The sequence below is a fragment of the Ursus arctos genome, chromosome X (assembly GCF_023065955.2).
Source record: "Ursus arctos isolate Adak ecotype North America chromosome X, UrsArc2.0, whole genome shotgun sequence".
Classification (NCBI taxonomy): Eukaryota; Metazoa; Chordata; class Mammalia; order Carnivora; family Ursidae; genus Ursus; species Ursus arctos.
Window position 1 is genome coordinate 19,296,544 of NC_079873.1, and position 23,540 is coordinate 19,320,083.

Genomic DNA, 23,540 nt, shown 5'->3' on the forward strand with positions numbered 1-23,540 from the left:
GGCACGCGGGGGCGCGAGGAGGGAGGCGCCCGGTTCCTCGCCGCGCTGGGAATCGGCCTAGCTGCCGCGATTGGGCGCCCAGCGGTGTGGGCTGGGAATCCTGTGTGCCGAGGCAGCCGGGCGGGGGCGCTCGGCTGGTCTCCGGCGTCTTTGAAAGTCTCAAAGCCGGAAGCTGCCGACCCCTGGGGCCTGGAATTATCGCACAAAAGGTTTTTAGATTTTTTTTTTCCCCGTGGGCTGGAAGTTCCTAAGGTTTTAAATTTAATCTAATTTGCTATGTCCTTTAGTCTGCAAAGGCCCTGACTTCTTTTTCCCTTTAAGATACTTAAGCATATGCCCCTCTCTGGGAATCAAATGTCCCTTAATACTATTAGGAAAGGTAATAATGAAAATAATGACCTAATTAACAAGAATACCAAAACACTAACACAGTGTTTACTATGTCCTCAGCTCTGATCTAAATTCCTTACACATACTCATCTAAACTGTCCAACAACCCAGGTTGGGGAGTACGATTATTATTCCCAATCTAGTAGATGAGAAAACCGAGGCACGGAGAAGTAATTTGTACGAGGCCACGTGGAAAAAGTGGGAACCCAGAATCCAAACCTAGGTAGTCGGCCTTTAAAGTCTGTGATCTCGCCCAAATAATTATTATACTGTCTCATAATGGGGGTGTGTTTCATTACACATCGTCACCCCCATCGAAAGTGTAAATTCATTCAGGCGGGCATCCGGAAGATTTTGGGGTTTTTGTGAGGCCGCGTCACTGCCCTCCAGCCAAAGACCATTAGGAACACGTCTGTAGTTGAACAAGTAGTTCAGCTTGTAGTTGGGTTTGTTATGCCTCATTGCTGCGAGGAAAACACACAACTTGGCATAACGGGGCATCTCAATGAGAGGGTGCTAGAAAGATTTGTTATAAGATTTGGGCTGGGGCGCCAGGGTGGCACAGTGAGTTAAGCATCCAGCTCTTAATCTCAGCTCAGAGCTTGATTTCAGGGTCGTGAGTTCAAGACCCCCGTTGGGCTCCACTCTGCGCGTGCAGCCTACTTAAAAAAAAAAGATTTGGGCTTTGGGTGGGTGATTTGGGGGTGAATTCAAAGAAGCCAGGCTTTGCTTTGGATTGAGTATTGTTAGGAAGCCAGGATAGCACCAAAGCCCAGCTGTGAGTGCCAGGCCAACTCCCACATGTTAAGGGCTGCTTTTCTGTTTCTCAAGAGAACTGTAAATTCCAAGCCATCCCCATCCCTATCCCCAAGGACAAATATTGAGAAGACTCTGAAGGCTCTGCATTTGTAATGGAATGTCACATGTATATAAAAGTGTGAAGTATAGTGATAAATTAGGGCAGGAGCTCTTAAATCCTTTTTTAAAATTCATTTATTTGAAAGAGAGAGAGTGAGCAGGGGGAGGGGCAGAAGGAGAGAATTTTCAAGCAGACTGCCCGTTGAACCCAGGACCCATGAGATCATGACCTGAGCTGAAAGCAAGAGTTGGATGCTCAACCTGACTGAGCCACCCAGGAGCCCCAGGGCAGGAGTTCTTAATTCAAGGGGTATATGAACTTAGATGCGGGAAAAAAATTACAACTTTATTTTCACTCATTTCTAACTAAACTTTAACATTTGTTTCACTTATAGTGTAGGCAACAAAGCACAGTAGTATCAGCAGGACCTGGGATTTTGTCACCAGTAGAAAGCACAGATATTTTCATACAGTGTTATACTCATGGCAGACTTCTTGACATACCATTTCTGCTCATTACCACTTCACAAGTACAGTAGTTATTAGAGTGCTCATTTCATTTAATGCATAAAGAGGATAGATTCCTATAATTTTGTTTGTAAAAATATTTTGACAGTGATTTCAATATAGAGTCCTTTGTGATCCTATGTGTTTTATGTCACACATTCAAAAAACGTAATTCTTAGGAATTTGTCCATAGGGGTCCATGGCACCAGAAGAAAATGAAAAGCCCCTGCTTTAGTAGAAGAGGCTAAATAGTGACTAAGAATTTGAGAACTGCATCCAAATTGGAATAATGCATCAAAGGGTAGAAAACCAAAGGTGGAATCAGTTCATTTAGTACACACCCTCTCACTTTACCACGGAGAGAACTGAGCTACCAAGAGGTTAAGAAACTTGCCCAAAGTCTCATAGGTATTCTCTGCTAAAACCAGGACAGACAGTTCTTAGACAAGCATGTAAAAATTCTCCACTCTCGCTAAGCATGGAGGATTCCATAGTTAGCAAGATGTCTCTGGCCCTCAATGAGCTTGGTGGGGTGACAGCCAAGAAAGTAAATCATGACATAATATGAGAAGTACTGTGAAAGAAAAACATGTACAGTATTATGAGGCCTTGGGGACAGGGTGAACAGCTGTATGAAAAAGAGAGGGTAGAAAACTTCAGAGAAGAGGCATCAATTAGCTGGGGTCTTGAAAGATGAATTGATGTTTGCTGGCGGTAGGGAAGTCACTCCAGAAGAGGAAATGGCATGATCAATGGCACAGAGTTGAAAAACAGTGGCTGATTTTGGTGAGAAGTTCTTGTTCTACAGAGTCTAGGGAGGAATGCTGGTGAAAGTTGGTATTTTGATATTTCAAAGAGAGAGTAGACCGTAGATTGAGGAAAGTCTGGAACTCCATTCTGAGGAGTCTAGACTTCAGTGTGGAGGAAATGAAGTGTCCCCGAAAGATTTTAAGCTGGGGAGTAAGAAAGCTGGATTATTGCTCTACAGAATTAACTCGAGCTGCAGTGTGGAGGAGGACGAGGAGGACACAGAGACTGGAGACTGGGGGACCAGTTAGATGGCTATGGATAGATCCACTTGTCTTTTCCATGTCCCTCGGAATATTTTTAGTACCTGAAGCATGTAAACTGTAAGCAACATTAAGAGATCCATGATGCCTTCCTTTGTAAAGGTTTCTGGAATTAGCCCAACAATCATATGGCACTTGAGTCTTGTCCAAACAGTGTAATAATATAGGTTATGACCTCAAATGTTGAATCTATGTACTTTCAGAGCACTTCATCAAAGGAAAATGAAGCGCTCCTCAAAGGCACCAGTTACTGGTGTTCCAAAGTTAGATAATCCACGCTCAGGAAAAGACTGCAAAATGCATTTGTCAAATATTGGAAAGAGAAAGGCAGTACAACAGTAAGTCACCATCTTTCGCCCTTTATCATTTTCCACAACTGGTCAGTTTCCATCCCGTATTTACCCAGCTAACATCAAACACTTGTTGTTTTGTAATTTAGAGGGTTTTTTTGCATGTTTTAAAATTACTTTTGAATTGAATAGTAATTATTATAATTATAGTATTTCATAATTTGCAAAGCATGTTAACACACATTTCTTTGATCCTGACAACTCTGTGAAGCAGTCTTATTATTACATTTTATAAGTGAGGAAGCAGCAACTGGAAGAAGGTAAGTGATTTGCATAAGGTTAAACAGCTAATAAATGGCATCAAGGAGGATTTAAAGCTTTGTTTCCATACATTAGGCCTTTCCTACTCTGCATCTTGTAGTCTGCATTTTGCCAGCCAACAGCGACATTATACAGGAGTATCTACCTCTCTTCACATGTAGCCCTGTGAGGGGTAAGGACAGGATTGGGGGGTTTTGGAGAGGGTGATCCCTACAATCTGCTAGTGCTGAAATGTGATCCAAAGTAAGATAATTCTCTGACCTGACTGGGATGAGCCTGTTTCAAGCAAAGATCAGAGAAAGGAGTTTCTTTTTTTAGGGCCTGGTTGTCTGTTCCCAGAAAAGAATTGGACCTACTATAACTGTGAGTATTCTACATTCTCTTTTCATAGCATTTGGACTAGTTGGACCCTGTTCTTAAGAACTAACTATAATGGAATCATTTTAGGTCATGGATGTTTTTAGAAAGCAAATTTGTCTCTTCTTACATTTTTAGTTACATATGCCTTTTGCTGATAAAGTTTTAACCAGGACTTTTTTTTAATCCCAAGGGAAATATTCTCGAATATCTTATATCCTCATTCTGACTAGATTCTGCAAATGACCAGTTTCAATTTCCACATCCAAATGTTCCTCATTAGGTCAGTCTTAGGGTAGGGGATGGGAGGGTGCAGGGGGAAGAAGCATAAATTCAGAATTCCCCAAGATATTAGGAAAATATAAACTACATCGCTAATCTTAACCTCTTGTTTTTCTTCTCAGAGCTAATAAAGATATTTCAGCGCAGAGGATACAGAGAGCTTGGTTATGTCATATGGACAGAACAATATTTAAACTTCTAAAGCACACAATTTGTGCAGTGGTATGTATTTTGCTTTTTGTTTTCTCTGACATCTAATTACTTATAAGCTGAAAGTTCTGTTCAGTAAAGATAGACTATATAACCTTTTTTATCTCTTCTATGAATCCAATAATAGTTCATGGGGTTCTGGGATTGCTTCTTTGGTTAGCCCTAAATGAATACTTCTGGATTTACTTGTAAATAATGTGGGTGACTGTTCATTCTTTTTCTGAAACCAAAATGATGTTTTTAAAATTCAATTTCTTATTTGAAGATGTGGGACACTGATCGTTCAACAAGAAAAATCTCTGAATTAAAAGTGCCCTTACCTTCCACCCAGCGATCTCACGTCTAGGAATCCATTATACAATATATGTACAATTTCGTTGCAGTATTGTTTGTAACAGCAAAGAAACAAACCATATAATGTCCACCAGTGGGATGCTGGTTAAATAAGTGTTGGCGCTTTCATAGTGTTAAATCTTGCAGCCTTGTATGTGATTCTGCAATACAAAGATAGCTAAGATATCTCATTAATGAAAAAGACAAGTACAGAACAGTATGAATAATATGGTCCTATTTAAGTAAAAAAAAAAAAACCCTAAGGTCAATATCCCACCTCTCCCCCCAAAAAAATAACTCTGGCAACGCTAGCAGAGTATATAAAGCTTTCCTTCATATAAAAACAAGTATTCTAATAAAATCACCCATGATTATAATAGTTTATAATTAGTAATAGCCACATTAAGGGAATTTTAGCAGCTCTGAAAAAAATCATGAAGTCTGAGCAATTTGTACACTTCTTCACCATCTGACCCACAGACCCACTTCTGAGGCCAGTAAAAGCAGAATACTTCAGAGAAAACCCACTCGGGTAAACAGGTGACATTTTAGGTCCATAACCCGTTGTCTTCACATATGGAACTTGCATTTAATTATCGTAATACTGGTTTTGTTATAACTTTAGATGCTTATAGTAAGAGAAAAAAGGAAATTAATTCTTTTTTAAAAATCTGTTATCCTAACACTTCAAGTTCCTACCTGACATTAATAATGCTTTGTCATTTTAAAAGCCCTTTGGTGTACATTTTTATGTGATTGTCATAGACACAAAGGTTGGCAGAGTCATGTCAGGGGTGGCGTGGGGGCTTTAGAGTCAAATAGATCTATGTTTGCATCCTGCCTTGTCCATTTACTACCTGTATGCCTTTGAATAAGTTCCAGACACTTCCAGAGTCTCAGCCTGCTCATTGGAAAGATGAGAATGATAATATTTGAGTACTATTGCTGACTTGTAAAGATTAAATGAGGTTATGTCTATAAGTCATGTAACAGAGTATGTGGTATATAAAAGGTGCTTAAAAGCTAGTAACATTACTATTATCTTCCTCATTTTACAGTGATGATTCATTCAACATCAAATACTTGCTCAGCACCTGCTGTGTTCCAAGGACTGTACTAGATGCTAGGAACACATGGTAAAGAAGAAAGACACGATCCGTACCTTCACGCAGCTTACAGTCTAGTAGAAGACACAGATTAGTTCATAGTTAATTACAATACATGGTGAAAAGTGTTGTCATAGGGAAAAAATAGTGCCTGGGATGTCAAGGAGGGACACCTACTCCAACTTGGAGGCTAAAAGGATGAAGTAACGGACTCAAGGTTAAGCAGTTAATAAATGGAGGAGCCAAGACTAGAGCCCACGTCTTCAGAACTCCAACTCTGGTGTACTGTTCACTTTACCATGCCACCTCTGTTATTCTCAGAAAATTACATCTGGGCAGGGTACCATTTCCATTTATAGCATCATCATCTATTTCAGGAACGTTGTGTGACACATGAAATACTGAAGAAAGTGAGCCCCTTAGAGGCTGAGCTTCTGAAAGATCCTAGCATGAAGTGTAAAGTTAGATTCAGGTAATATTTCTCTGCTAATTTATTTCAAGAAGCACTTGTTAAAATGAAGAAACCTTAGAAATTTATTTTCTTAAGTCCCCGTAAGTTTTCAGGGTATAATTACAGAGTAAATGTGTTGTTCTTATTTACATTTATTATGTGAGGAATCTGAGGCATGACTCTTGGGCCAAAAGTTGCCTTGAGAGTGGCTCATCTCCCATGATGGGTCCAGTCTGACACGTGAATGAGAATAATTGTGAGTGCACACACTCCAGTGTGGCTCTTTCGTCTCTGGAATCCATTTCATTACCCATTCTTTCCGTGCTCTGGCATAGCCTTTACCCTGCATGCAGGAAACTATGAGAACTATCTTAAGTATAGAAGAAGTAACTAAGCCCCAAGCCTGATGCCAAATCACTAATTTTTGGTCTTTATTTCAGATTTAGTGGTGAAACATTTCCACCTTTCATCGTTTTTAAAATTTTTCTTCATACTGAAGGCCATGGTTACAAGTATTTCAGCGGAAAAAATTTATTTAAGCCATCAAGTGAGGTGATGTTTCATGATGTACATTTTATGTTACTTTATTTTTTAAAGATTTTTATTTATTTATTAGAGAGAGAGAAACAGAGATAGTGACAGAGAGCATGAACGGGAAGGAGAGGGAGAAGCAGGCTCCCCGCTGAGCAGGGAACCTGACATGGGGTTCTATCCCAGGACCCTGGGATTATGACCTGAGCCAGAGGCAGATGCTTAACTGACTGAGCCACTCAGGCATCCCCATTTTATGTTACTTTTGCTTCTTAACATCTATGTAGTATCTGAATTGCATTCAAAGTGTACAGAGTAAGTGATTTCACCATTAAACAGCCCAGCACCCAAGTAGTATTTTTTTAATCATCATGTTTCAGGGTGTCTGTGTTTATTAGCTAAAAAAATATTTGGAATGAATGACTTTTAGAGGCCCTTAAAAATACTCATCACTTTTCTTTGTATTAAATTTTGGTTTGTTCATGAGGGACTCTTAACTATGGGAAAGAAACTGAGGGTTACTGGAGGGGAGGTGGGTGGGGGGATGGCGTATCTGGGTGGCGGGCATTAAGGAAGGCATGTGATGTGATGAGCACTGGGTGTTATATGAACAGATGAATCACTGAACTCTACATCTGAAACTAATGATGTTCTATATGTTGGCTAATTGAATTTAAATTAAAAGAAAAAAATAAAATTTTGGTTTGTTAATAATGGACTAAAGTGGTCCATTGGTCAGGGCTTTTAAATTATGCAGAACATTTGATGCAATTTTATTTTAATGACATTTTATCATGGTTTCTTTGGTTCTGGTAGCTTATTTAGAAAAAAGTGTGCCGGACTATTTATTGCAAATGAACTTTTAAAATATTTATCCTCCTTTATATGAGTTCCCATACTTTTAAGTTTCATGTATTTTTGCCATAATTGTGTCTACAGCGTAGGAATCACCTGAGAATCTTGTTAAAATGTAGTTTCTAAAAAAAAAAATGTAGTTTCTGATTCATTAGATCTGGGAAGGGATGTGAGATTCTGCATTTCTTTTTTCTTTTTTTTTTTTAAGATTTTATTTATTTATTTGCCAGAGAGAGAGAGGCAGCCAGCGAGAGAGGGAACACAAGCAGGGGAGTGGGAGAGGAAGAAGCAGCCTCCCAGAGGAGCAGGGAGCCCGATGCGGGGCTTGATCCCAGGACCCTGGGATCACGCTCTGGGCTGAAGGCAGACGCTTAATGACTGAGACACCCAGGCACCCCGAGATTCTGCATTTCTAACCAGTTCCCAGGTGCTGCCACTACTGCTGGTCTATGGACCCCACTTTTAATAGTAAGGATCTGCAGTGCTACCACAGTGTAGGTTTTACTCCTTTGGCCCTTAAACATGGCCATAATTGAGAAAAAAATGCGTGCATTCTCATACTTAGCCTTTTATAAATCATACATCAAAGGTTATTTTCCTGTAGCCTTCTGGAGATATTTTACATGAAAAGTATGGCCTATCTGAAATCATCAGTAATGGCACATGTTCAGGATAGAAGACCCCACAGCCTGGGAGTTTCTGATCAGATCCAGGATGTACAGCATTTATTCTCTGAAAAATATTAGAAAAGAAAAAGAGACTGCTTTTCTCTGTGTTCTCAGACAACATCAGAGAACATCTCATTCAGTTTCAGATTATATCAAACGGACTATGTGTTTTCATATGGAATATGGTATTCCAGAAACATTAGTATTTGTTCATTTATATAGAATGACTTCACATGCAAAAGTTGATACTTATCCTATACTCAAGGAATAAATTCATGCCACATTTATGTACAGAATAAGCTTATCGTCCCTATAAGATATCATCAATTGTTGCTTTTTTGAGGTTGCATGATGAGACTTTTCCAGGAACAGAAATTCTCCTGGGCCTGCTCCTGGTGGCCCCTACTGTCTGCAAGCTGGAGCAAATGAGAAACTTAGAGGCCGTGACTGGAAAGGACTGTGTGTATATTAAAACTCATTAAAATGCTGTATAATAACTTTAGTTTTATTTAAATTAAAAAGTAACTGTTTGGAAAAAAGGAAATAGCACAGAGATTTTTAAAAAAGGAAATTATGCCTCATGCCTTTCTTCTCTGTGCTGTGACTTTCACTTGCCTGGGGTGATCACTGTTAATAGTTCACTGTGTATCCTTCATTTTTTTGCCCATAAAAATGCTCACACAAATACATTTTTAAGAAATTTTTGCTCTTATTATAAAAATGTGATAACACTATTTAGTTTGAGTTTTTCACTAAACATTCTGAGAGGATTTAAATGATCAGAGCATGAAAGAACAGATTAGGATTCCTTTTTCAGTTTCTTTTTTGTTTTTTTTTTTTAAGATTTTATATATTTATTTGACAGAGAGAGACAGCCAGCAAGAGAGGGAACACAAGCAGGGGGAGTGGGAGAGGAAGAAGCAGGCTCATAGCAGAGGAGCCTGATGTGGGGCTCGATCCCATAACGCTGGGATCACGCCCTGAGCCGAAGGCAGACGCCTAACCGCTGTGCCACCCAGGCGCCCCTCCTTTTCCAGTTTCATAACAAACTCTGGTAACACTTGGATTCATGGTTGATAGAAAACCTGTAGAAGTAGAATTTTTCACGCTAAAAGTTTACACCAGTCCTCTGAATGTAGAAATTGTGTGTTGAACAAACTGATCCAACTTTCCTAAGTTCACTTCTTTTTTTTTTTAAAGATTTTATTTTTTTAAGTAATCTTTACACCCATCCTGGGGCTTGAACCCACAACCCCAAGATCAAGAGTCTCACACTCTACCAACCGAGCCAGCCAGGAGCCCCTTCTTATTTCTTGGTATGAATTAAATAAGTCAGTTTTAGTTCAGATGTGTAATCTAAGTTCACTTATAAAGAAGATGAGTTTCACAGTTTTGTTGTTGTTCTGTCTTTTCCCTGGTTCTTACTTCCATTTCCAGTTCCATTTCCTTAGCATTGCCCAACAGTATTTCTCATGTATTCACACACACACACACACACACACACACACACACACACACACAGTAAAAACAAGTGAAAGGATGTAGAATAGCCTAAACCACTTTAGAGAAGAAGAACAAAGATTTACATTACCTGACTTCAAGACTTAAAAAGCTGCAATGATCCCAACAGTGTTGTGATGGCTTAAAGACAGACATGTAAATCAATGAGATAGAATAGGAAATTAAAAAATACACCCACTCATAGATGATCAATTGATTTTCATCAGATGTGCCAAGTCAGTTCAAATGGTGCTAGAACAATTGGATAGCCATGTGTACAAAAAAGAGATCTCATTTCAGTTACCTACTTCGATGATCTATTTTCAGAGCAATGCTTATTTACAGAGGGTTGTCACTATAGTTCATCCTCCAACTATATTTAGAATATTCTTAAGCCTTGCTACTCAGAGTGTGGTCTATAGACCCACAGCACTGTCATCCCCTGGAACTTATTAGAAATGCGGACTATCAGGCCCCACCCCAGACCCACTGAATTAGCACCTGCATTTTAACAAGACCCCCAGATGATCCTAGGCACAATGTCGTTTGACAAGCACTGTCCTAAAGGTGCCCCCCCACACACACACACACCATGGCCTGGAATGCCTCTGGGTAATTGACAGTTCTGAAACATTAATGTCCAGCAACCATTAGTTTAAATTGAAGATCCCTGTTCTTTTTGAGGAGTGGGCATTTATGTAAAAAGGAAAAAACATTATTATTAATAATAGCTGCCATTATTGAGCACTGTCAAGTACTGTGTTAAACATCCTGTGTGCATTATCATTTAATTCTCATGAACTCTAGAATGTTGATTCTGTGGTTATCTTCCATTTTAAAAGACTAAGTAACCTGCCTAAGGTCTCACAGCTAGAAAGGGAAGGAACCGATATTGAAACCCAGTGATCCTGACTCGAGAGCCTGTGCTCTTAACCGCTCTTGAGTCAGGAAGCCTACTAAAGATGTTCTCTTATACGGCCCCCTGATAACTCCGGTGAGGTACATGTTATTCCCATTTTGCCTGTGAGGAAGCTGGAACTCGGAGATGCTTGTCAGGGGCAGAACTGAGGCTTGAATACTTCTCCGTCTATCCACCACCCTGTGCACACTTCGAGGTTGAAACAACCCCAGCAGTTGTGGGGATTTCATTCATTCGGAGCCCTATATAATTGAACGGTTCCAAACCAAGAAACTCTGAGCCTGTGCAGGGATACCAGTTATTGCTACCTTCGTGAGTGAGAACTTCTAGCCGGGCGGGGAAGTGACTTGAGATATGAAAGTAACATCACAAGCGCAGGTATGGATCTAGGCCAGCACCGAGCTGCAGGGCTGTGGGGGCTTCTGGGCCACGGTGATGCCAGGTATCAGGGGAGGTGTCAAATTTAGAGATGCCCCCCTTTGACCTTTTGAGTCACCCACTAAGAATGGAACCCGCCTCTTGAATCCGAGTCTGATTGGCTGCTGTCCTGGGCTCCTTGCCTAGTTTCCGCCCTTCCCTTTCACCTGGGGCTGGGCTCTTCTTTCTCATCCCTTCTGACCCAGAAGCGCTTTCCTGAAGCTGGCCATACCCGGCAGATGCCTGAGAAAGAACATCCTGGCCATTGGAGGGCAAACTTTTTTTCAAACCCCTGTCACAAGCGGGCAGCGAGCCTGCTCCGTGCTGCCAGGCATAGGGTTTTTTTGGCTGGATACTGGGATGGGCCTGACACAGCTGAGCCACACAGCTGAGGCACCGTACAAATAAGGAAACTGGGGCTTGGAGAGGTTGTGGGTGGTGGCTGAGTGGAGTACAGTGGGGAGGGACTGACAAGAAATACCCTTACTTGAGTAACTTGCGCTAAAGTAAAATATAATTATATCTAAAGAAATTCTCAAAGCAGAAATTATACAGTTTTCAGACGTGTTCACTGTACAGTTTATTTGCTTTTACCTTTAGTGTCACTGTAAGGATGGTTGATGAGAACCCACAGGAAATTAATTTCAAGAAAGCATAATGGTGACACGTGCCAATATTGCCTCTTCTTTAGATGCATACTGTATCTTTATATACTAATGAAATGGAAGACAAAGTTGATCTGCCTAAAGGAAGGTTCATCACATAGACTGTTTCTGGCCCTTCCAATTTAGTGCATTAGGAATAAAACTACAACCATTTGAATATTCTTTCATTTTCCATGTGTGTCCATGTTCAAAGCTTTGGAATTAGAAAAATAAATAAAGAAGGAATATTCTCAATAACAAAAGTGAAAATTGAAATGGAAAATACATTCAAGCTCACTGTTGTATTGTGTGTTAAGTAAAAAGAACACATTCTAAATTTCTATCTTGTCTCAAGCGGCCTCGTATCAGCATTATAACTTGGAGTTCCCATGCTTTCACAAATATGCATTCTGAGTTACAAAGGGAAAGAGAAACTGATCTGGAATCCAAAGATATTTAAATTCTCATCTACACCAGTCTCCCTTCTCATAAGCATATGCTTTGTGGCCAGAAGCACAGATATGCAATATAAATATGTGTTAGAAGAGTCAGCACATACTTATAGGGGGTGGGAACGAGGGTGGGGAGTACTTAAGTCTCTACTCACAGTCTATGTATAGCTCTTAGCAAAGGATGGGCGTATGTGGAAGGGTATGGTACAAACAGGGCCAGACGAGATTTGGGCCTCCATATTTTCTAGCATTCTTCTACCTCTGCCCTCTCAGGTGCTGTCCTTGAATACAAAATGCCAACATTTCAGAGAGAAAAAAAATGCTTCACTACTCTGGCCACAGAGAATGAAGTCTGAAGGAGAGGGAGGTCTAAGCAATCTGAAATGTACATGTTTCCATTTGGGGGTGAGGTATTAACTAACACATAAAAGAGAGCTGGCCTTAGTAACACCTTTCACTGCAGTTCCTAGGGCAACCTATTTAATAACCAAGGAAGTTTTCTCTGCCTTGACAGCGTGAATGACGCTACAGATTTGTTTTGTTAAGAGAAAAGAATGTTTTTTAAGGCGGAAAAAAAACAGATTTTTAAAACACTCTGGTTCTCTGAGGGTTGTAGACCCAGCTACTCCTCCAGCTACATTTTAAAAGTATGTAGATATGGTTATGGAAACAAATTTTAAATGGTTTAAAAACTCCTGTACAATCTTTTCTTTGTAAATACAGCCTTTTTATTGAATATCAAGCTGCTAGAAGAAAGGCACAATATTTGATGTATTTGTCAGAAGAAATATATAAAATGTGCTCTGATAATTGTTGCTATTATACTACTGTTCTAAAGGTCTATTTTCTGTTCTCTTTATAGGGAGTGGCTGATGCTTGCAAAATGATGGGGAAAAAGAAGTTTTACCATCAAGTTATGGAAGATCAACATCTTTTCCAGAAATTCAAAATAACCGATGAAATAGATATTGTCACCCTGAAAGATTACATGCAAGTAAGAAATTGAGATTTAGATATTAGAAACAACAATTTAAAAAAAAAAAACACCTTCTGGGGCATCTGGGTGGCTCAGTCAATTAAGCGTCTGCGTTAGGCTCAGGTGGTGATCTCAGGGTCCTGGGATCAAGCCGCTTGTCGCTTGTCAGACTCCCTGCTCAGCAGGGAGCCCATTTCTCCCCCTCCCTCTGCCCCACCCCACTCATGAGCTCACTCTCTCTCAAATAAATAAATAAAATCTTAAAAAAAATAAATAATCTTTAGAAAAGCCTTTTGACCTTGTCCTCCAAGACAAAAGTTTCATTCATTTTTTTCACTATAGAAAAATACACACAATATAAAATTTACCGTTTTAAATGGTACAATTTAGTGACATTAAGTACATTCACAATGTTGTGCAAACACCACCACTATCTAGTTCCAGAACCTTTTTGTCACCCTAAAAGGAAACCTCACATCTATTAAGCTGTCACTCCCTATTCCTCCATCACTCCAGCCCCTATAAACCACGAATCTGCTGTCTCCCTGAATTTACCTATTCTGGATAGTTTGTATAATGGAATCATATAATATTGGCTTTTTGCACCTGGGGAGTGATAGCTAATGAATGTGGCCTTTCTTTTGGGGGCGATGGAAATGTTTTGGAATTAGATAGTAGTGCTACTTTTAAAATGGTTAAAATGGTGAATTTTATATTATGTGAAATCAAATACATGGTGCTAAGAGAGTGTATGATAGAGATTTGACCTAGTAAGGAAGGGTTCTATTAATATTTGGATTATTATTTGGGTGCTTTGTGCTACAAGTGACAGAATGTTCCCAACCACAAGAGGCTTAAACAACGAAGGACATTTATCGTCCCATGTCAGAAGTCCACAGATAGGTGGGTCCTGGGCTAGCTAATACAGTAGCTCAAGGACATCAGGGTTCCGGGTCAGCTTCTCTATGGTGCTCTTGGCTTCCTTCACATGGTAACAAGATGACCATCACATTCTTAACTTCCTTCAAAGGCAGGAACAAGGGGACTCTAAAGAATCATTTTCCTTTTTATCACAAGAAGAAAAATCTTTGGGAGTGCTTGGGTGGCTCAGTTGGTTAAGCATCCAACTCTTGAACTCAGCTCAGGTCTTGATCTCAGGGTTGTGAGTTCAAGCCCTGTGTTGGGCTCCACACTGGGTGTGGAGCCTACCTTAAAAAAAGACAAATCTTTGCCAGAAGCCCCCAACAGACATCCCCTCAGGTCCCTTTGGTCAGAACTGGATCACATATTCCCCCTAACCTAATCACTGATAAAGGGAAAGGGGATCATTTTCCATGATTGACTTAGAACAATCATGGTTCATGTGCTGGGGCCCTCCTTCCTGGAACATATTGCTGTTCCATACTTGAAAAAAAAAATCCAGGCTCTGGAGGCAAGGGAGAAGTGGGAAATGGTTGATGGGCAGGCAATCAACAATGTGTCACAGCATCAGTCTGGGGCCGAGCAGGTGTTGCGCCCCAGGCAGAGGCTCTGTGGCAGGAGGAACTGCAGGGCCGAAAGCAGGTCTGTGGGGGTGGAGAAAAGGGAGCAGAGGGTTTGGTATGTAGGCAGCCTGGAGGGCTGGTAAGAGAGCATCAGGCAGGCTTTTTGACCATAGAAAGGTGTTTTTCTTTTTCTTGATTCTGTGTGCAAGTAGAAGCTGGTTCTTCTTAATGGGTTAAGAAATGAGGTGATCTAATCTAATGAGTGAAGAGATCCATCTGGCTGCAGTGTAGGGAATGGATTAGAGGACAGTAAGAGCTTTCTCCTAGTTTGGATGTTTCTGCTGTATTTCAGGAAAGATGGTGGTATCTTGGCTGAGGGCTGTGAGGCTGGAGACACAAGAGATAAGTAGAGAGCAAAAACAATGGGCCTTGGTGACAGACAAGGAGGCAAGCTAAGGAGAGGTGTCCAGCATGTCTCCTAGGTTCCTGGTTTGCATAACGGGTTGGACAGCAGTACTAAGTCAGGAAACTTAAACTAGATACCTGATTAATAATAATAGCAAATGTTCAGTAGTACCAACTCCTTTTATTCTCATAACAACCCTAAGAAGTAGGTACTATTATTACCACCATTTTACAAGTTCTAAAGACACAAGGGATCCCAAAATTCTGTCTCATAATAATAATAATAATAATAATAATAATAATAATATATGGCCTTAACCATTCACTCAGTTGCTTCATTGTGACGCGTGAAAGTAATGCAGTGCCTTAGAGATGCCCAATTGCGTTTTCTTTCCTTTAGAGTCTTAACCTGGAAAATGAGGGAATTGAACCAGGAAATAAGCAGTGCTTGGGGATGCCAACTATCTTTGCTAAGGACATGGGTCACATACTTGCAGGTGTGACTATGCCAAGGATTGGTGTCATAGGAAGAAGTCCCCAGATAGACATATTGGGAGAGAGAAACATGATGACTGCTGACATTTATTGAGTCCCTTATGGATACGGCACTGTTGTTGGCTCTTTTTATGCATATTATCTCCTTTAATCTTCAAGTTTGTCGAGTATGTGACCCTTTAACAGATGAGAAAAATGGAGTTTAATAAGATTTTTTTAAACTTGCCCAAGGTCACGTAGCTAAGTGCAGAGCAGGTCATTGACAGTTCTAAGATGTTTACTCATTTTACTACTCCATTCTCAGCAAGTAAAATATACAGGCAGACCTCACTTTGCACGGTAGTGCAGGGCCATAGAAATGACCGTGCAGTGACGCCTGGCTGGCTCGGTCAGTGGAGAATGCGACTCCTGGTATTGGGGTTGTGGGTTCAAGCCCCACATTGGGTGTAGAGATTTTTTAAAAATAAAATCTTTTTAAAAAAATGACCATGCAAGCTGAAACCATGCAAAAGCAAATTTGATAATCGATGTGAAAAATCATGATTATTCCATGCCTTTCAAAAAAATCTTGTTGAAACATTAAAAACTCTCTTACAGTCTATTATAAATATGTAGGAAAATGAAAAATAAAACATTTATTACACTATAATTTAAAACATCAGAAACATTGAGGATTAAAAGTGTTTTATTTCTTTGTAAAAAACTTATCAACTGTAAATATACTAAAAACCATTGAATTATATACTTTATGTGGGTGAATCGTATGGGATGTGAACCTCAACAAAGCTTTAAAAAACAGTGTATGAGGAGTAGTTTAAACAGTGCTTGCCTTCTTGTTCTTCTCATCTAACTTACAATACATAGTGAGCTTCTTTTCTATGCCTTGGTGAATTGTCACACTCCTTTCTAATTTCGGATTAACTACCAACATTTTATCCTTTGCACTTTGAATGCTGTGAGATCTCTCCACGTTCCTTTTAATGTGAAGAGTCTTTTTTGTCAGCGTCACTTCCTCTAGGACAGCTTCATCCTTTTAGTCACAACCACTTTCCTCATTTATGGGGCTAAGTTCACCTTCACCATGTTCCTCTAGCTGCCCACCCGCAGTCTCTTGAATGATGGCAATGTCAGTATCCCCCTCAGTCACCTATTTCTTCTAGAACTCCATTTACATTTTATTTGAATTTCATTTCCAATATTATCACTTTCTCTTTCTCTTTTGGCCCATTCTTATGATTTTTTTTAATATAAAAAGGCACATGGATTTATCACTGGGAGACAAAGAGGGTGACACAACTACACACTTTGCTGTCTGTGTGTGACCTAAATAACAGGTCCTCAGTGACCAGTCACTGACACTTTGGAAGAAGGGACATGATTTGTCACTAATCACACACATCTGTTATTTCTGTAGTGATCTATGGACTGGAGAGCTATCAGCAAAGTTTGTACTTTATGCAGTTAAGTTATACTGAGGAAACTGAAATTTGAGACGTATTGTTGGAAGACTGGGCTTATTCAATCAAATGGTAGTAATTAAAATTTGTGCATGCCTAAATGATACAAAAGAAAGACAATGTGTGTGTGTGTGTGTGTGTGTGTGTGTGTGTGTGTGTGATATACCCTAAATGCCTAGCTGATATTCTGTTTCCCAGCATTGTATATCCCCTGGCCCAATTCCTGTCTCTTAAATGAACATTTTATAAGGTTGCATTGATTGTATACATTTGCATTTTAACATTCCTAATTTGATATTTTAAATTTAAATAAATAAATAAATAAATAAATAAATAAAAGTGGGATTTCTACAAATGCTCCAAATAAAAATAGTGAAATTCGCCATTTAGTACCAAAGGTAAACTCATTATTTCAAAAAAGTTTTGTGCAGGGGTGCCTGGGTGACTCAGTCGTTAAGTGTCTGCCTTCGGCTCAGGGCCTGATCCCAGGGTCCCGGGATGGAGCCCCGCATCAGGCTCCCTGCTCCGCTGGGAGCCTGGTGCTTCCTCTCCCACTCCCCCTGCCTGTGTTCCCTCTCTCGCTGGCTATCTCTCTCTCTGGTAAATAAACAAATAAAATCTTTTAAAAAAATAAAATATAAAAATAAAAAAATTAAAAGTTTTGTGCAAATGTCCTCTCAACCAAAGCATGTTATGAACAAGCACTAGCAGGTGTGCAGATCATGTATTTGGCTTTTAAAAGTTTATTCATTAAATAAAAAATAAAATGTTTATCATTAAATAAAGATTTAGTGAGTGTGGTACCATATGTGTGATACTATGTGACAAGGATCCTGCCTTCTGGTAGGGGAGCTGAGTACGCAGATAGCTAAAACACCAAGTAGTCAGGAATAAGCCATAGAAGAAAGTTGCTCATAAAGTTCAGAGATGGGATTAAGGAATGCTTTTTGGATGAAGTGACATTGGACATTTGAAACTTGGGAAATGTGTCTAAAAACATTCTGGAGTACCTACAACTGATCATTCTTACTGGTTTTTTCCATATAGTATTCCAGTGTTCTGGATGAGACCCCTGCATCTTCTGGTGGCAGAAATAACTACTGGCGAAAATTAAACCTCAAAAACATCCCCAGGACAATGATGATTTATGACATAGTTGATTATGCAGAGTCTGGAATAATCTCAAAGCGTCTACAAAAAGAAATGAAGTATCTGTTACAGAGACCACGAACAGAAGAGATGCTACAGATTGTTTCTGAAGTTAGGTAAAAGTATATGTTAATGGGGTCACAATACTAGGGGCATTTCTGAAAATGTTCACATTCTGCCAAATAGCTCATGAAAGATAATAATAGGGCATATGGGAAAAATAGGGTTGGGGCAAATTGCTCAAAGCTTAGGCATCTTTGTAAACAGAGCACTAACAATAAGGACAATTGGAACCTGGGGAGAGAACTTGTACCACCAGACAGGCAGCTCAGGATGGCTGGAGGCCACCACAGCAAATATAAAAAATGTACAAGAGAGTGGAAATGCTGGCAACTCTTTAATTAGAGCAGGTAGTGGGCACAGAGATAATGCAGATGGAACTGGAGCCCTGGGCTAGTGTGGTTGCCTTTTAAGTGGACATGAGAGGCAGTGCAACCTGCCAATAACCACCCCCCCCCAAGGCGGGAAGTATGGTGGAGGGCAGTAAGGGTAGACTGTGGGGTGGGGGATGCCTCTGGGGAGAGAGCCATAGATGCAGGTGCTAATTCTTGTTTTCATAAATACAGCCAAAAGGGCTCTCATTGCCTGTGCTGCACAGAGCTTGAGGACCTTTTCCTTTTCTGCTGAAGGTTATAATTCTACTCTTGTGATTCTGGCTCCCCTTGCTGAGGACAAATTGCATATAAATTACAGTGACATTATTCCCTTCTTTAGCAATAGCATGTGAGCCAATTCACATTATAGAAACTCATGTTGTAGCAAAATAGACTGCATTATGATCTGAAACAATACGGACAGAATGACTGCTCCAATTATATTCCTTTTTTCTTTCCATTAGAAGTCTTACCTAGCCCATCTCATTTACAAATGAAGCTTTCTATCTTAAGAAAAAAAGAAAGAGATAATCAGATTGAAGAGGATCTCTTGGTAGTCTATTTCCACAGAGTCATATTTGAAATGAAAAAATTCTCCTTTAGTACATGAAGACACTGGTGACCCACTGTCAGGCAAACATACTGGGTTTTTTCCAGAGCTAGAGATGAGTGGTGCTGACCCAATAATATAATTTAGCCCATATATTTTATGACCAAGGCTATATATACATTTGCCAGACAGATGGCCTGGTATAGGGTGTAGTCTGTCATCATGAAATAGATTTTCTCTAACTCATCCATATTAGCACTGAATATAGAACTTAACCCTATTACCACCAAGGTCAAATAAATGATGTAATTTTCCCTGCCCCCATATATAACCCTAGGCTCCCTGCTGTTTGGACTCTTGCTACTGATTATCTAACAATGAGTCACTTGAAGAGCCAAATGAAGTAGCCAAATCCTAAATCAATTAAAGAGGGAAAAGTACTTTCTTACAGGTTCCTTTGAATGCAGTGTTAGTTTGGGATCTCCCAGGAGATCAAATATTTGGATATGAGTAGTCTATTTGGGAGGTGATTCCCAGAACCACTGGTGAAAGGGAAACAAGGCGGGGCAGGCAGCCAAAACAGCGTGTGTTAGCAAACAAGTTACCTCTGTGGATAAGTGGTGCTTAATCCCTCCTGGGACTGTCCAAGCCATTGCAGAACGTGTGACTCGAGTTATCCTGCAGGGGCAAGGGACATGGGATATTTATACACCAATGTACCTCAGTCATTGGCTAAGGACTGTTTAGGAGGGGAAGTATTAATTCTCAGGTACTTTCCCCACACATGGGCTCTTGTTTTCACAAGAAAGCTGTTATGCCAAGTTAGGCCTATGTGCTTTGCGATGGTGAGGCCTAGGGGATTATGCGCATGGCACCTCCTGTATCTGATCCCAGCACTGATAAAAACAGCTTGTTTTTTCAGCCATTATGAAATTTAATACATTTTGTGTTAGTATATGGTGTGTGTGTGTGTGTGTGTGTATATATATATATATATAATCCAAATGACTACTACATGGTATTTTCCAGGAAAACTGATTTTAAATTGATACCATGTTTTATAATTTTCATCCTCATTGTGATCCACATCATCATTTATACACCTTCCTAGGGTGCAAATAAAGAACTATGCCATATAATTTAAGCAGAAATGATAACTCCGGCCTAAAAACTTGCATGCGATATTGCTCCAGATACTGAGGCCTATGATCTAGTTACTGGAGGATGCTTTAATAAAATTTGCAACTTGCTTTACGTTTAAATGTCATTTTGTGCGTTTTTTCTGTCTATAATTCAAATCTTTTCTAGATGCCCTTCATCCTTTTCAGCTATCAAACCTTTATATCGGTCCTACCAACAGCAGAATCAAATTAAACATCTGGGTCGTCGATCCAAGCAAGCTCAAATGAAAGTTGAAAAAATGAAAAAAGCTTATAAGATGGCTAAAGAAAAAAATGCTTCCATGGGGACTGTAAGTTGAACTCGTACTGAATTCATTGTTTTGGACACTATTCAAACTGTAAGTAATTCTACTTGTATAAGTAGAATTTTCCTAATCTACAAGGTCAAGGCTGAAACACCTTTGGCATATACTTGGATAGTATAAAGCTGTGTTCCTCTTGGTACATGTTTTAAAAATTCTTCAACAATATATCTAATCTGATAAATACCAGCTGTTTTAGCTCCACATCAATATGAGGTGACAAACAAAAGCAATAGTCTCTGTATGTTGACACTGTTGAATCAGCACATCTCAAATGGTGCTTTCCTCAAAATAAAAGTCATTTCTATCTAAGCTTATTAAAAGCTATATGTGTAAAGTCTGCCTCAGTATATTCCGACATGGTAGGGTATTTACAATTAACACGTATTCATTTATTGCTTTGTAATTTTTAAAAAATCTGCTGTAAATGGTTTGAGATGAGGCTGAGTATAAACAGTCAACATAAAAACAGAAAGTAGGAAAAACCAAATATAAAATCCTTTCCTCTTTTATTTATAATTCTACCTAGGAACCACAAACAGACACACCAAGTACAAAGCAACGACAGACAATCATCTTCTCTACCCCATCTTTTGACATTGTGAAAGTTGATGAGCTCATCCCAGATGAGGAATTGGAAAAACAAGAAAAGGAATTATTTGCATGGTATCAGGACTTGTGTATTAATAGTTCTCAGTCATGTTAATGCGTAGCTAACTGATAGAAACTAAATTATTTAACAATCTGCTTGTCTTGATAATATGCACATTAAAGGAAAATGAAATATAAACAAGCCCTCAGGATGCTCTCTTAACCAAATGTGTGACTGATTTTTAAGCCCTTTTAGTATTACCATAAGCACTAATATTTTTTACTGACAGAATTTTAATCTGAATAATGATTTCTACTAGCTGCCCTCAAACTAGCTGTATACACTTTTACTCAAGAAATGATGAGTAAATTAGGGGCGCCTGGGTGGCACAGTGGTTAAGCATCTGCCTTCAGCTCAGGGTGTGATCCCGGCGTTATGGGATCGAGTCCCACATCAGGCTCCTCTGCTATGAGCCTGCTTCTTCCTCTCCCACTCCCCCTGCTTGTGTTCCCTCCCTCTCTCGCTGGCTGTCTCTCTCTGTCGAATAAATAAATAAAATCTTTAAAAAAAAAAAAGAAAAAATAAATGATGAGTAAATTAGTCCCTGGAATTTTTATTCAGTTTTGATTTTCCTCCATTTTAAAAAACATCTGAACAGGCCATGCTTAGCATAAATATTAGAATTCACAGAATAAAAGTCTACTCCTGAGTCAACTTCCAGTGCCTTTTTTTTTAACTGGCATGTTATTTTTACAGAGCACCTTTTGATTGACCTATTCTGAATTATAATAAAAATAATATTGAATTTGTTACTACAGTAGGCATGACATAGCATACCTAATCATTATCAAGGATTGTAAGGACCTGGGGCAGAATGTCACACCTGCCTCAATGTTGTATTTGGATATTTTTCAAGTATAAAAACTGTTTTGAGTAATATTTACCAATCTCCTTTTGAATTGATCATCTTATTCCTGATATAGTACAAATTATTGATCCTTTTTGTGATCTGGGCCGTTGGATTATATCAAACCTTACCAGGGACTATGATAATTAAACAAAGTGCATTCTTTATTGTACTTTAAAATAAAATTTTTGATTTTGGTTAACATGTAAGATATGGAACTTGATTGCTGATTTAACTCAGGCAAGCAGCCTGTAAATGGATTTCATTCTCTGTTAGAACATTCTCTTAAATGATAAGGAATATTGGAGTAAATGTGTATGATTCCCACTAGAATATATTTAACATAAACATGTGCTCTACCATATTAATATGTTATCATTTGATATCCAAAAATAGGATGGATAATCCCCTTGTTTTCAGAGCTTATACTGGATGCCGGTTGAATAGAAAACACATATTTGTCCTCATGAGACATACATACTCATTCATTAACTTGGGCAACAGTCCCTTATCCAATCAAATGTATATTAGGTTCAGTCTACCCATAGTATATGCAATAACAAAGCTAAGGAAGATTTCAGGTTACAAGATGAAAGAAAAAGACAAAGGAAGGACGGACTCTTGACCCTTCGGGGCACCCACTTCTCATATTTCATTAGCTCTGACTTTGTCCCATTGTAAGGCCTAGCGACAAGGGAGGCTGGGAAATGTACACTTGTTTTGGGCAGTTGTGTACCCAACTAAAATTCTATTGTTATAAAAGAAAAGGATAATGGATATTAAGGCATAAGTAGCATCAGCTGCCAGACAGAGATCAGGTCTTCTATTGATTATTTTAACTCACATTAAACAGTGTAACCACATCACAGAAAATCTTTTTAAAGGTAGAATTACACATAATCTCATCACTGTAATATAACAACTGTTTTCATTTGCTTATATCTTTCTAAATACATACATATTTTCACTTGGTTGTGATCATAAATACAATAGATTTAAAATTTTTACTTAATGTATTATACCTTAAACATAGTCCCTTTAAAAAATAATTTTTAATAGCCCATTGGGTCGATGGGGCACAATTTACTTAACCATACTCATATCATTGGATATTTCCATGATTCTAATTTTCCATTGTTGTTGCTAAGTAACACTAGAGTGAATATCTTCATACAGTCTTTTTTCTTTCGGTTATCTTTCTGTTACTTACTTTTTACCTAATTGCACTGTAATCAGAAAACATGATTTGTATGATACTGATTCTGGGAAACTTGTTGATTTTATAGCCAAGTATATTGTCAGTTTTCATAAATGTTTCTTACACTCTTAAGAAAAAGTGTGCATTTTCTCTAGTTGAATACAAGATTCTATTCACGTCCTTTTGATCAAGCTTATTAATTAGATTATTTATATTTTCTATATACTACTAATTTTTGGTCTGTGTGAC

General features: G+C 39.1%; 1 protein-coding gene across 1 annotated transcript; it reads left to right on the top strand.

Annotated features, from left to right (window-relative positions):
• Positions 1–93: 93 nt before the first annotated feature.
• On the top strand, positions 94–21,726 carry CXHXorf58 (chromosome X CXorf58 homolog). Its single transcript, XM_057309987.1, has 6 exons — positions 94–209; positions 3,029–4,297; positions 6,102–6,196; positions 6,616–6,727; positions 13,024–13,155; positions 18,026–21,726. The coding sequence occupies exons 2-6, from the start codon at positions 4,250–4,252 to the stop codon at positions 18,245–18,247; spliced, it is 609 nt and encodes a 202-aa protein (XP_057165970.1). The 5' UTR covers positions 94–209; positions 3,029–4,249; the 3' UTR covers positions 18,248–21,726.
• Positions 21,727–23,540: the final 1,814 nt, after the last annotated feature.

Coding starts and splice junctions, on each gene's coding strand:
- CXHXorf58 (XM_057309987.1), top strand. CDS start 4,250: ATGGACAGAACAATATTTAAACTTCTAAAGCACACAATTTGTGCAGTG. Junction 4,298..6,101: donor AGCACACAATTTGTGCAGTG/GTATGTATTTTG, acceptor CATCTATTTCAG/GAACGTTGTGTGACACATGA. Junction 6,728..13,023: donor TATTTAAGCCATCAAGTGAG/GTGATGTTTCAT, acceptor TTCTCTTTATAG/GGAGTGGCTGATGCTTGCAA.